A 13,183-nucleotide genomic window follows, 5' to 3' on the forward strand; every position below is an offset into this window, starting at 1 on the left:
CGATTATTGTTACTATCACCGAGTTCAATCCGAAGTACCAATGCCAACAAACTCGCTTCCTTCTTGGAAAAATTGTTTGAGGTAAAATTTCCTGTTCTTGTTCGGGGCAATCAAATTTCACCCTCCCTTGAGTTACAACCCGTATGAAAAAGCTTTAAATTTTGAGCTCCCCACTCATTAGGAGAGTCAAAAACCTATCGCTAGAGATTGTCCCTCCTTATGGATGACACACTTCTTAAGGCCGATTCGCCCCTTAACATCTGGAACAAGGATTCAGAGATTTACTCCCGTTTCATATGTGTCTATAATCTCTCATCCCTTGCGAGGAGCATGATTGCAGACCCCCGAACGGCTGTAACACAGACTGATTGAGATAACCTACTGAAGGCTATCGACAACCCTGTCGGCTGCAAACTTGTGTTATCAGCCACAGTAGCTTTTCGTTTGGGGGTCTTACGAACTGTCTCTGAAAATCCTCCAAACGTTTCGAACGCCGGACTAATGAATTGAATTCCGACTTCATTACACGGTTGTGACGAGAGATCATATCACCCCGAACATGGCATGACGCACCATGGTCGCCCATTACTGCTAGAGTCCCAGATTTACAAAATGGACATTTTCTCTCGTTCTCGTACAATTTTACACGCAGTCAATATTTGAAAGCAACACGGAGCTCATTGGAAGATAGGCGTAATCCCAGAGCTGGAACGGGGGCTGCGGATATCCAGGCACCAGACTGCGGTAGAGAAAGAGATTGCAAACGAGCTTTTTCTTCTATGGAACTTTGTTTTCCTAACAAGTTGTCCAAGGCTGACTTAACAAGTTCTTCTCGAACTTTTCTTTGAGGGGCATATATCGTCGCAATTTCACTCGATTCTTCAATTGCCGTAACAAATGAGATGTCTTCAGTTGTTTTATCGCCTGTTAATTTTTTTACAAGAACAGAGGATTGAAAAACAGATCCAACGTATGCAGCGTGAACTTGATCTGTTGATCGTCTTATTCCTACACCGGTTTTATTGATTGGAAGGCATGCTTGGTCTCAAGAGGTGTCTGATATCAAAACTCTAAGAATACCTCCAAAGGTTGCACGCAAGTTTTTGACCGAATCAAATTTTCGAAGGACTCTATTTGATTCGTCCGAAGAATTATTGCATCGCAAAGAGTACACCACTTTGGGTGCACCAAGCCAAAAACGCAAAATACCAAGAGCACATTGAGGACCGTCTACATATGCTAAATTGTCTAGAGGTTCTTCAATTTTTTTATTGCGTTGGAGTAAACAAGAGAAAACAAAAGCATCAGATCCTATAGCAGCTCCTAAAGTTTCAATTCCACCTAAACAGTTCCTCATTATACCGTGAATTTACGCCTAAATGGGTTAAGTATGCGGAGGATGAAGGGGCAAAGGAATGGTGGGGGAGTCTAAGACTCCCCGAACTGCGCTTGAGATCTTGAGTTTAAGCCTCCTTATCAATTTGTGTGAATAACGTCACTCAAGACAAAAAATCAGATGAAAGAAATTACATGAAAAAGGACCAGGAATACAATAATTGCTTAACTTCGGTAATTATTGTACTTAGAGGTTGCTTATGCTCTAAGAGAACAGCCCAAATGGTTAGGTACCGGAAAAAATATCAGATGAGCAATCTGTTGTGAAAAGGCATGAAAAAGACTATCAGGGCTAATCCGGGTCCGTCCTGAACGAGAATGAAAAGAATTGAATAATAAATTTGAATTTGAAAAGAGCAAAACTGTCGTTACAATTTTGAGCATAGTACAAAACAAGGCAGCAAATGTCATTTGTAAACTAAGGTACGTAAATGCAAAGGTTCAATTAATTGAAAAAAAAAGAGACGAAAGCCAAAGGTCAAATTTACTAACTTGGGAAAAATTTCCAATTTGGGAAAATTCACTGCAAAGTACATGTGCAACATGATTATACTGCATACCTCTCAACTAATTATGATGAAGTAATTTTGGAACTACCCCCCCCCCCAACTCCCGAACCAATCCCGTTTGAATATTTTAAAAACTGCTTTATCTGCTAATTGCAATGGTTAGTACAACCCTCTATTAGATTTCAAAAGTCATTGTCTTTATCATTAGTTTATCTTGAACTAAATCAAGTAAAAATTTTCCACACAGTTTTGTGTCTTAACGATTAATGAATTCGTTTTTGACAATTTCTTGACCTTTCAGGAAAGCGAACTTCCGAAATTTCCTATAATTAAAGTTCTATTACTACTTTTCATAGATGTCGCAATAGAAAATTATAATTTTGTAACTTTTTCAATTTTTAGGGCAACTCTTAAGGCTTAAGAAAACATTTTGTCGATGGATGCATGGGGCGGGAGGGTGGGGAGGGCAGTCTTGTAATTGATTTTAATATAATTAAATACAATTCAAATAAATTTGGAAGACACATTTTCAAATTGCGAATTGTTTGAAGCGTTCGAATTAGTCTTGTCAGGATGCACTAATGTATTATTATTACTGTTACTATTACTCTGAAACGAAATTGGAGTTTGTCGCCCACCAAAAGATTGCAGGCCCGGAGCGGGTTTCGAACCCGCGCCTGTTGGCGAGTTAATCATGGTGAGGTCTCCTCGAGACGACGAATGGTTACTGCTACCGTTTTGCTGTTCGCTTCCATTTACGGAAGGTTTTCGAGGTAGGCTTTCGGAAGCTTTCGGAATTGCATTGTTCGTTTTGCTGTTGCCGGCTCGAGTTGCGAATGTCTTCAAAGAGCTTTGTTCAGGTCTAAAAGGGGCGAATTCGCCATTTTTGTTACCGTTTTGCGGCTGACTAAGCTCGGCGTTGCTTTCTCGAATCTCATTGGTTGACGACTTGTTGTTGAGTGACGTAATTGAGATCTGATTGGCTGAAGGTTGTAGAGGGGAGTGTGCTGGACTTGAAGACGGAATTAGTGGAAGGTTGGCGGAGGGCTTTCGCGGTTTTCCACCGCTGTGGTGTTCCTGAGGTACACCATTGAACTGCTGTGGCTGCGTTTGCTGCTGTTGACTGGGAGGTGATGACATTTTCCGCTTCATAGATCCAGCTTCTGAACCTGAAACAGACAATCGAAATGAAGTTGGGATCTAAGCCGGTGTAACAACCAAACTGGGGTATTAGCTAACTCCATAAACTGCTAAAGACTTGGAACTTAGAGGACTGCATTTTCTTCAATGACTATTTTCTATCGTAAAAAATTACCATGACCATAGTTCACATTCAGCAGCAAAAGGTGAGTTTCTCTGATTTTACAATGATCATAATATAATTCATACAAGTTATCAGCATAACCATAATGAAAACCAAGCTGCCCTTATTCTGCCCTAGACTGAAAATGGTGATTCCATCCAGGGTTTAGGTCCAGACCCAAATTGACTTCTGATGAGACCTTCCAGACCAAAATGTCCTCTGATCAGACCGAACCCAGACCTTTGTCCAGACTATAGTGCGCTCGAACCGCTGTCCAGATCCTGTAATTTCGGTCTGGGAACACACGGGTGTGCACTCGAGTGGGTCTGACCATAGCTCAATTTGGGTCTGGACCTAACCCTTGGATTCTGCCTTAACTCTGAAAGTTGATGGCGACAGAAAAGCAAAACTCTGACTTACTCGAAAGCGTGTTCGATTCACTAAATGCCCCCATTCCCATTTGCACTCCAGACGTCGACCCCCTCCCAGGTGTCATCGGGTTCCCGAGGGGTCCCGAAGGTACCATTTTAGGGGGAACTGGGGGAGGGGGAGCACACAATTCCGAATGATGTTGCTCCCCCGAGGAACTACTGTCGTCAGTGTTGAGTTGAATGAGACAGGAGTTGTGAGGACTGCTATCATCCGAGGAGGTGGTGCCGAAGTCGGAGAGTGACGTCAGAAGGGAGGGGAAGTCAGGTCTCTCTTCTGGGTTTTCCCGCCAGCATCCAATCATCATGTTGTACCTGAGAATCGAATAAATCAAACTAGTCTCGAGCAAGCAAGTCTTTTGTTAACGCAAATATGTCGAGCACCTTTTGAGACAAGAGAGACAAAAATTGAAGAGCGCGAATCAGTGATGTGTGTCACAAATGATAAACAACAAATATAATTTGAAAACATGAAATAATTGTGTTTAGAAATAATTTAGCAAGAGAGAAATGTCTAGAAACAAATATAAGGTTAAAGGTCTTGCTACAGAACAAATGAACTGACCAAATTTGGAGTTTCAAAACAATTTAAAGAATCTAAAATTTTCCTTCGCTCCAAAAACTTGCAAAACTGTCATTCTGTTGTTTTGAGATTTAAAGAGACAACAAATTGTCTGTGCAGTTGAAAGAATAAAAATGCAAATTTCTTGATCAAAATCAAGTCTCGCTCTCTGTAAAACAAAGCTACAATTGATCAATAATTTGTAATTGTGACAAAAATGATTCCAAATCTACCTTCTGTTTAAAATTTTTTTCCGACTAAAATCTCAAAACTCTTCAGCGAGGCTCCTGAAAACAAACCAGATAGGCTTAACGGCGACCTTGCAGTGCCGCACAGTGTAATCAATTGTATCTGTATAATGTATGCAAAAATGTATGACTATAGTATGACTATTGAATGGTATTGGCAGTACCAACAAAATATTATCATTATTATTTAATTTAAAACATTTTTAAAGACATCTGATAATTAGCTCAAAGTAAGAGCTAAAGGGAGAAGAAACGGGACAACTGGATAAAAACGCACCGCTAGAGAAAAACGTTCTGCTTTTGTTTACAAAATGCTCCCTCTCTACGCAATTCTCTTCCGACAAGGCACCTTCAACTAGAAAATTCAATTTTTGTGTAAAAACTTGACAAAATTTAGATTCCCTTTATTTATTCGGAGCCTCGCTTTGATGCGAACCCGTCGCTAGAACAAGCGATATGGGGAATAAAAAATCAAGTTTTATAGGCAAAAAGAGGAAATTTTGAAACAATTAGGTAAACTCAGTTCCAAAGAGCCTCCGAAATGTGAATTCTACTGCTAGTGTAAGCATCAACAGCTTTTTAAATATTATTTTGATTTCAGACTGATGACAAAAATTTTAAGAAAAAACATTGAAAAGAAAATTTTTCGAAACCCAACCTTCACGGCAGTCAAAAAAGAGCTAAAGATACAAAAAAAAAGTTTTGAGAAAATTTATTTAAATTGAACCAACAGGTTCAAAGATACTTTGGTTCAAATAATCAAAAGTTTCTTGTCTTTTTAAAAAATGTAATCACTGCTTTGGCATTTTGCGGACTGTTGATAAGTAAACGAAAATTGAATTCAATGAAAAAGAATTATTCTATTTTTTCCGAAAATGTTATGCAGTTTAATAATAAAAACTGTTTAAAAAACGTTATTTAATTAGAAAAAAAAACTAAATAGAAAAACTAAATTATATAATAAATTTAAATATTAAAATATACATTAAATATTAATTTTGAAATATTGAAAGTAAAAATAAAACAAATAGAAAAAAATTTTAAATGAAAAACTCGACATTAAAAAAATGTTCACTTCAGTCGCCAATGTCTTAACTTCCAGTGAGGAAATATTGAACCAGCTTTTTTTTAAAAGGAACGTTTTATTATCAGCTTCAGATACCAATTTCATAATATATCTATCGGATGGTTTAATTTTTGAGCCTCAATTTTTCTTTACTAAATTAAAAAATTGAAAAAACTCTTAATTGAAAAAATTAATTTAAAAAATCTGATGAAAACATTAAATGTTTTTCAGCAGCTTTTCATTGAATTCACTTTTGTTCCTTTTTAAAAATACATCAATCGCCTTTGTGCCTGTCCGCCTATGATGATCTCGACTGCATGTTTTTTAAACGTTGCCAAATATTTTTAAACAAGCGGTTTTTCATATAAATACAGTGCAACGGAACAAGTGCTGTGTTTTTAAAATAGAAAAACGAAAGATTAATCGTACACTAAGTTTTGATTTCATTCTATACAGTATTTTTTTAAAGTTACTGTTGGCTATATCTTTTTTAACAACTTTGCCCATATTAAAATGGGCAACAACCATATTAATTACGAGTTCTTTGTTAACACCTGATAAATCTTATTGAAATATGAACATATATTTCAATGAAATTAATTGACATACCTGCTTGTATAATTCATAAAAGATAAAATTAATGTTCTCTTTTGCTTTTTACAAGTATGTTTAAACTATTTGTTTGTATAACACGTTTACTTAATTAAAAAAAAAACAAATAGTTTTATAATAAACAGTGCGTGTGAACAATTGTGGCTGGCTTTTGCATACTGGACATAACCATTTATCTCACACAATATTCAACAATAAATGCATGCTATCTTGTCTTAAAAAAATAACTGTAAATATATTCAGGGAAGGGTTTTTTGAAGAAGATGATGAAATGGACATACAGTGTGTCTGAACAAGTGCTGGGCTGTTCCATCCTGTATCCTGTCTGGAGTGTCTTGAGTAATTCAGCAGATGGCACATTTGCATATGGAACACTTCCCACTGTACACAATTCATACAGAACCACTCCGAAACTCCACCTGCCGAGAAAAAAAAATCTTATTTTAGATTCAAACATGTCATTTTCACGACTATGACCAAAAGTTCAACATTCACATGTAAGTAAACCCACCCGGGTCGAGGTGAGGCGGTGAACTTTTGTAAGAAATGCGGTGAATTATATTTTTCACCACATTCACCGCATTCACCGCATTTCTTACATTATTTTGCCAGTGTTAAAAGTCGATGCGGTGAATTTTTGTAAGAAATGCGGTGAATTATTTTTTTTACCCCATTCACCGCATTTCTCACAAAAATTCACCGCATTCACCGCATTTGAAGAGGGGTAAACTACAAAAAAAACACATTTTTTGATGTTTTTGTTGACGTGTATAAACTGTGATATTTTAGTGCAAAGAACATCAAAAAATGGTTCTTTTTAGTAATTTACCCATCTACCACTGAAGCTATATACATTACTGAAGTCAGATTTTGATAAATTTGAATTTACATTTCGGAAACAAAACAATATTATTCGTCCAATCACCCCCCCCCCCCCCCCCAATAATTGTCTTATGTCTAATAATATCGCACCTGTACTTGTAATCCAATTCGAATGGACACACCCAACTTGTTGCACAGATACATTATGTAGCTACCAGAAAATACTCTGGTCCTAAAACGGGTTACACGTGTGGTGCAAAATGGGCTAAATGTACTACTTACACATCACTTTTGGCGTTGAATGTCTGGTCTCTGAGGACCTCCAGAGCCATCCACTTGATGGGCATCTTCCCCGTTATCCTGAAATACAAAATGTGAAATATAATTGACATTGATCGCCAATTATTTCTCTGCTTAACTTATAAGGTCAGTTAGACCTAACAGAGATCTCTTGGTCGGTGCAGGAATTCAAAATATCCTGAACAAAAAGAGGTCTGAATATTTTTGTAAAAAAAGACGACGTGTTATAATGTTTCTGTGTTTCTATCGAACCATAAACAATTTATTGTTTATATAATACACACATAAACATTACACATTGATGTTAATTGATAAAAATGCGCCACGATCAAATTAATCAACAACATTTTCACAGTTAACAAATGGATTAATCATTAGTCACTGAGTTGAAAAAAAATACCAATTAAACTACATTTTTGTCCTTTTAGCTGTAAATTGAAGTCGTCCAACGGTCTCAACTTCCAGTAAAAGTGGAATCCGATTACACATATTCAAACTTTTCAACCTCTTTGAACGTTTTGTACAAGAGCTTGGTCTATTTTTCGAGGAATGAAAATCTAGTTTTTTTTACTACTCTCAATCATGTTTATATTTGATTGTGTCAATTTGGTGATTGCAGATGACCATTATTGACCATTTGGTTAGTCATTTCGACGTCATTTAATTATTGGCCACTTTGCTTAACTATGGAATTCTCGTTTCTGCAACTTCTACCACTACTAACACAGCCAAAATTTGGCAACGGGAGTTGCGACAGCCAATGGTGAAAAAATAGGAAGTCTAAGCAAGCAATCAGAGAAAAATTTGAGTGAAACGAGTCAAAAATTGACAAAATTTTCCCCAAAATTGTGCGGATTAATTAAACGACACAATAAAGACAATTTTTGTCTCGTGAAAAAGCCAAACTAAAACTAGGAATGTTATTAAATAAAGGGTCCATTAAAATCATAACCAATTTTCAGTTTTTAAAAATTTTGAGCTCAAAAAATGCACAATTCTGCTTGAGAATTTGTCCGCGATTCTGAGCTTGGGGATGAAAAAACCTATCTATATCCATTATTACTGATAAAAATCAAGCTGCGAAACTATTTTAGCACCAAGATTAACTGTGGTAGCTGGGCTTTGCCATACACAAAAATCATTAAAGCAACTACAAGTTTGTTATGTTGATTCTATGTCAGCACCATCATTGCGAGTGTAAAGTCTGGAACTTTTGTGGGTTGCAACCCCGCAATCTCGTAAGATTGCAATCCTGTGCACTCCACTGAGCCAACCGGTCCACACTGCGAGAGTCTTATTATGCTCTTTCATATTGAGCACTCATTTCAAGCTCCATCTTGTGATCACAACTTACATATTAGAGTGTATATTCTAACAAAAACAATTCATGTTGTACTCAAAGATTGTTTAATATGCAGATGGTATCATAACCAAAAAAGTAGATTCAAATCAGAGAGGGCAATTTTGAGATCAAATAACTTGTTTACACTACTAATTATTTAATCAAAAAGCAGCTAATCATTTAAGTAATTTTTTCAACTAAGCTTAAGCTCTTTGAAATATTTCGTAGCTGATAATTCCGGTAAATTAAACAATAGTATTTTTTACCTTAAGAAAAGTTTATGTTGTTTCAGGATTTGTCTTAAAATGGACATCAATGAAAAGTTGGTTTGGCTTTCGAAAAATGCGTTTGCAGCAATAAATATTCAATTGAAATTCATTTTGAGATAAATTAAACTTCCGAGAGAAAATAGAAGAAGCTCAACTCACAGATTGTTAGTTACAATACAAACGTTCTTCGTGAAATTGAAAACAACCCTCTCCGGAAAATAGACGTGTTATCTTTTTTATAGAACAAACATTGTGCTAGACAATAAAAAGAATTAGCAAGTTTGTCACAGAAAATATTAATACAGTCAAATAACATACCATAAATCGTTATCGCTAAAAAAGCCATAAATAGCAGATTGAGCTGGAATTTAAAGTAAACGATTGACTTACGGAAGCAAAAAAGATTTTCCGGCTCAATATTTAAACAAGTACTGTTGTCTGTGATCTAATTTAGATTTCGTGAAATCTAAAATGAGTTTGAATTTTTATAATTCCCGTAAAAAAACATAACGAAGGTCCATTTTTTATTGCTATAACGTCGAGGAAACTCAAAAGTTATGATATTGTTATCGATCTGGGACATATTTTTAAGTATAATCCTATACCGCAACTTCCCCGAAATCGTTTTTTCCCTCAACAAATTTCGAGTTTTCGGACTGATCAAAAACAGACATCGGATCTTTTTCGTTTGTCCGTTTGTACCCTCCCATCCCCCCCGTTCGTTATGCACCCCAAGTTACAGAGCTCATGCCATTACATAGTGAATCATTGCGTTAAAATTTGCTAAGCTGCGGGGGGGCACAAACGGAAAAGATACCAGAGATCCTATAAATTAATGTTTCTTAATCAGTAATCTAGATAATGAGAGAGAGAAGAGAGAGCTGCAAAAACTGCAAGCGAGAACGCCGAATAGGTTAATAGCACGTTAAGAGGTGGCTCTGAAGTTGATTGTAATAATTTTAAAACGAATTCAATTATAGAATAATTGATGAGGGAACCTTGAGAGGTATTCGGGGTGTGAGTAGGCGAATCTGACCATGGAATAGTCCCCCACTTTGACACTGTAGTCTTGAGTCAGAAGAATGTTCCTACAGGCCAGGTCTCGGTGGAACAGACCCTTGGACGAAAGGTGGCACTGCAACACAACAACCAAAACTTCACAACCAAATTATTTGTCGCTTGTAAAAAAAGATAAAATTGGGTATAAAAATGTGATTTTCTTGTTTTTTTTTTTGTTTCAGATTTCCGTTTTTAACCAGCGGCTAATTTGTATTTTTGCACCCTAATCTAATAATGGCTGTTGTCCGATTAATTTGTCCATTCATTTTATGGAATCACAAATTGTGTTCGCAGGGAGATGGAAAAGGTCATTCTTTTTTTAAAGAGGTAAAAATAAATTCTAAATTGCGTTTTATTTAGCTGTCTCACTTCGAAAGTTTCAAGAGTATTTTGCGAGACATCTCTTTTAAAGTGAAGGCTATATTGTGGCCGGAGCTGAAAATTTGATTTCGATATTTTGGATGAAAAAATTTCAAGAAATTTTGAACTTTTATTAACATATAACTAAATGCAGGAGCATTAGGATTTCATATTCAGAGTTTTTGGTCAAAATAAAAAAACTACTCTAGAAATACTAACCATAGCTAGACATATTTGTTTGGCGAATGATTCTAACAAGCCACTAGTGGGGGCTATGAGGTCATCCCCGTTCTTGTGTTGCTGTCTACTGCTGTTCCAAAGTCCCGCAGAACGGGGTAGGGTCCTCAGGGTGCTGTAGTTGGGGGAGGGGTGCAGACTGTATTCGTTTTCACCACTCGAGTCCTGCAAATTTAGAAACAATTAAGTTGTTTTATTTCCCAAATTAATAAATGTTTTTGTTGGCCGGGGGTAGGGGAGGAGGTTTACTGGCTAAATCCGGTTACCGCATTTCAGACCAGAAACTTGGTACCAAAATTGGTACCAGTAATGAAATGTAGTTAGATCTCTCAATTTCCTAATTAACATCGAAGACTTCTAATTTATTACCAATCTGGCCATCCGCTAAGGGAATTGAAAATCTAGGAAATGACAATTAAAAATTTGGTTCAAACCACTAATCAAGCCACTAATGCAAAGTGTCAATATACCATAATGGGGGGGGGGGGCTATATTTTCATGGGGGGGGGGGGGGGCTATAATGGGAAAGACCCCAATATTCTACTAATGACATCACTACTTTTTGCAAGTGGGCAACTCGTGTACTAATTTGAGTCTAGAAATAAACCCCTCACGGAAATAAAACCTCAACGGAAATAAACACCCATTTTTAAATTGAATTTCTGTCGTGATAATTTGCTTGTTTATGATAGTTTCATATCCAAATTCACTGACCGCTAAGGCATGGCCAATGTGCCACTATTTAATAGTTAAGTGGAGGATTTGTTTCCGTGGAGGTTTACTTTCTATCAGAAAAAAAGTGGATTCTTTTTCAATGGGGTTTTTTCCGAAGCCGACCAAGTTAATAGATGGCTTAATCAGGGTTCTACTAACCATTTTGAACATCCTAAGGTAGCCCAAAAGATCACCCTGACACCCATCCTCCAACACCATACACATGGGCTCACTCACTGTAGTACATGCCAACAGATTCAACAGGTTGTCATGGTAACCGACCCGCTTCAGGATCTCAACCTCTTTCCGGAAGTGGAACTTGTCTGTTTCACTCACTGACTCTGAAACAAATTCTATTTACAATCAGAATCAAAGAACGTCGCCATTTGACCAATCAGAGCCTAATGTTGTCTGACCAATAACCGTCCATCACCCTCTCACCAATCACAACCCGTTACCACTTGACCAATCAAAATACATTACCTTCTGCCAAAAACCCAAAAACACAAATCAGTTATCTGACTTCAAGCTTTTCTTGAATATTTGTTACTATAAAATTACTTTTCTTGACCACAAAAACTGAAGCAAAGACTAATGGATTACAAATTGCATCTTCTAGAACTCAATTATATTTCTGCACTCAAACTATTATCGCTAAAAATACCCTAAATTGTTCATACATTGTAAGAAATAAAAGTGTTTCTAACCTGCCAGCATTTTGATGACAGCTGGTAAGATTGTCTTGTCAGGCGAAGGGTGGGAGGGTGACCCGGGTGCGGTGGGGTGGTGGTAGCCAGGAGGAACTGACAGATTGGACTGGACTGGAATTGCACCCTGCAACACAGCAACAAATAAATATAACATATTCATTAAAAAAATATAATCACTATCACAAATTTATCGTTCGCAAACAATTTTTTTAAAAATCATCTGGTTGCGTTCAAATTATACGCCATTATTTAAATTTACTTCACAAACTGCTGGCAAGGTAGCAACCCTTTTGTCGAAATGCTCAATAATTTCGAAATTCTCAATAAATTCTCAATAATTTCGTGAATTATCCAAAAAATTTCTGGATAATTCACAAAGATGCAAAGCCCCAAAGATTGTTATCACAAGATTGTTATTTACAATTTTCCTTTTTAAGAAATCACAAAAAAAGAACGCTTTCTAGCAGATGTTTAGTTAAGATAAACGTGTTATATACTTATGTCGTAAATTGTGTACTATTTAAAACTTACTTTGTAGACTGCTCCGTAAGAGCCTTGTAGAATGACGTCATAGAGGAATACATCCTCCAATTGCACTTCCCACGAATCGTACATGGCACCTCTGCGAATAAACAACACATGAAAGAAACAAAAGAAAAGTCCATTTTTTTAGTTTCAGTTTTGTTCATTTTCGCATTTAGAAACTAAAAACTTTGTAAATTCTGAGGGATTTTGTTCATTTTTGCATTTAGAAACTATAAACTTTGTAAATTCTCAGGGATTTTGTTCATTTTTCCGCTTAGAAACTATGAACTCTCTAAAAATCATGAAATAATCAAAATTTTAATGTTTTTTGCAAAATTGAATTTGATTGTAACCACAATTCTTTCCACAATTCTTGATTTGAGACGAGATCAATGCTCATTTAAAATAACATAGCTGGCGGATTTCAAAAATATAGCTGCAACAGCTTCGTATATGTACAGTCTCAAAAAACAGCAAGAAAAGACAGACCAAAAAACACTTTTCATTGAAAGATGAGATGCTATATTTTGATTATGAATCTGTATAAAATATTGCTGTCTCCATTAGCTGCTCTCAATTAACCTTCATATAGAGTGACACACATTCCCTTGACCTTATCTCTTTGAATTAAAGAAAAGAAACGTCAATTTCATAGTGAGGTAAGTCATTTTTGAGAACGAGATAAGTCACCTGTGAGCAAGAAATTAATCACGCAAATGAAC

At 36.4% G+C, this 13,183-nt stretch overlaps 1 protein-coding gene across 2 annotated transcripts in view; it reads right to left on the bottom strand.

Annotated features, from left to right (window-relative positions):
• Positions 1 to 2,318: 2,318 nt before the first annotated feature.
• Positions 2,319 to 13,183, bottom strand: part of LOC142353383 (uncharacterized) — a 59,775-nt gene continuing 48,910 nt past the window's right edge. Inside the window, exons 14-23 of one of the 2 annotated variants that reach the window (XM_075405614.1) lie at positions 12,468 to 12,558; positions 11,934 to 12,060; positions 11,386 to 11,567; positions 10,495 to 10,677; positions 9,855 to 9,991; positions 9,175 to 9,189; positions 7,228 to 7,305; positions 6,405 to 6,542; positions 3,628 to 3,950; positions 2,319 to 3,073 (exon numbers count right to left, since the gene is read on the bottom strand). In XM_075405614.1, coding sequence (XP_075261729.1) covers positions 2,409 to 3,073; positions 3,628 to 3,950; positions 6,405 to 6,542; positions 7,228 to 7,305; positions 9,175 to 9,189; positions 9,855 to 9,991; positions 10,495 to 10,677; positions 11,386 to 11,567; positions 11,934 to 12,060; positions 12,468 to 12,558 — 1,939 coding nt within the window. In that variant the 3' untranslated portion in view covers positions 2,319 to 2,408. The remainder of the gene's footprint in view (positions 3,074 to 3,627; positions 3,951 to 6,404; positions 6,543 to 7,227; positions 7,306 to 9,174; positions 9,190 to 9,854; positions 9,992 to 10,494; positions 10,678 to 11,385; positions 11,568 to 11,933; positions 12,061 to 12,467; positions 12,559 to 13,183) is intronic. The other variant, XM_075405615.1, reaches the window with a different exon arrangement.

Source organism: Convolutriloba macropyga, chromosome 14 (assembly GCF_964194025.1).
Source record: "Convolutriloba macropyga chromosome 14, txConMacr16.3, whole genome shotgun sequence".
In the NCBI taxonomy this organism is placed as follows: domain Eukaryota; kingdom Metazoa; phylum Xenacoelomorpha; order Acoela; family Convolutidae; genus Convolutriloba; species Convolutriloba macropyga.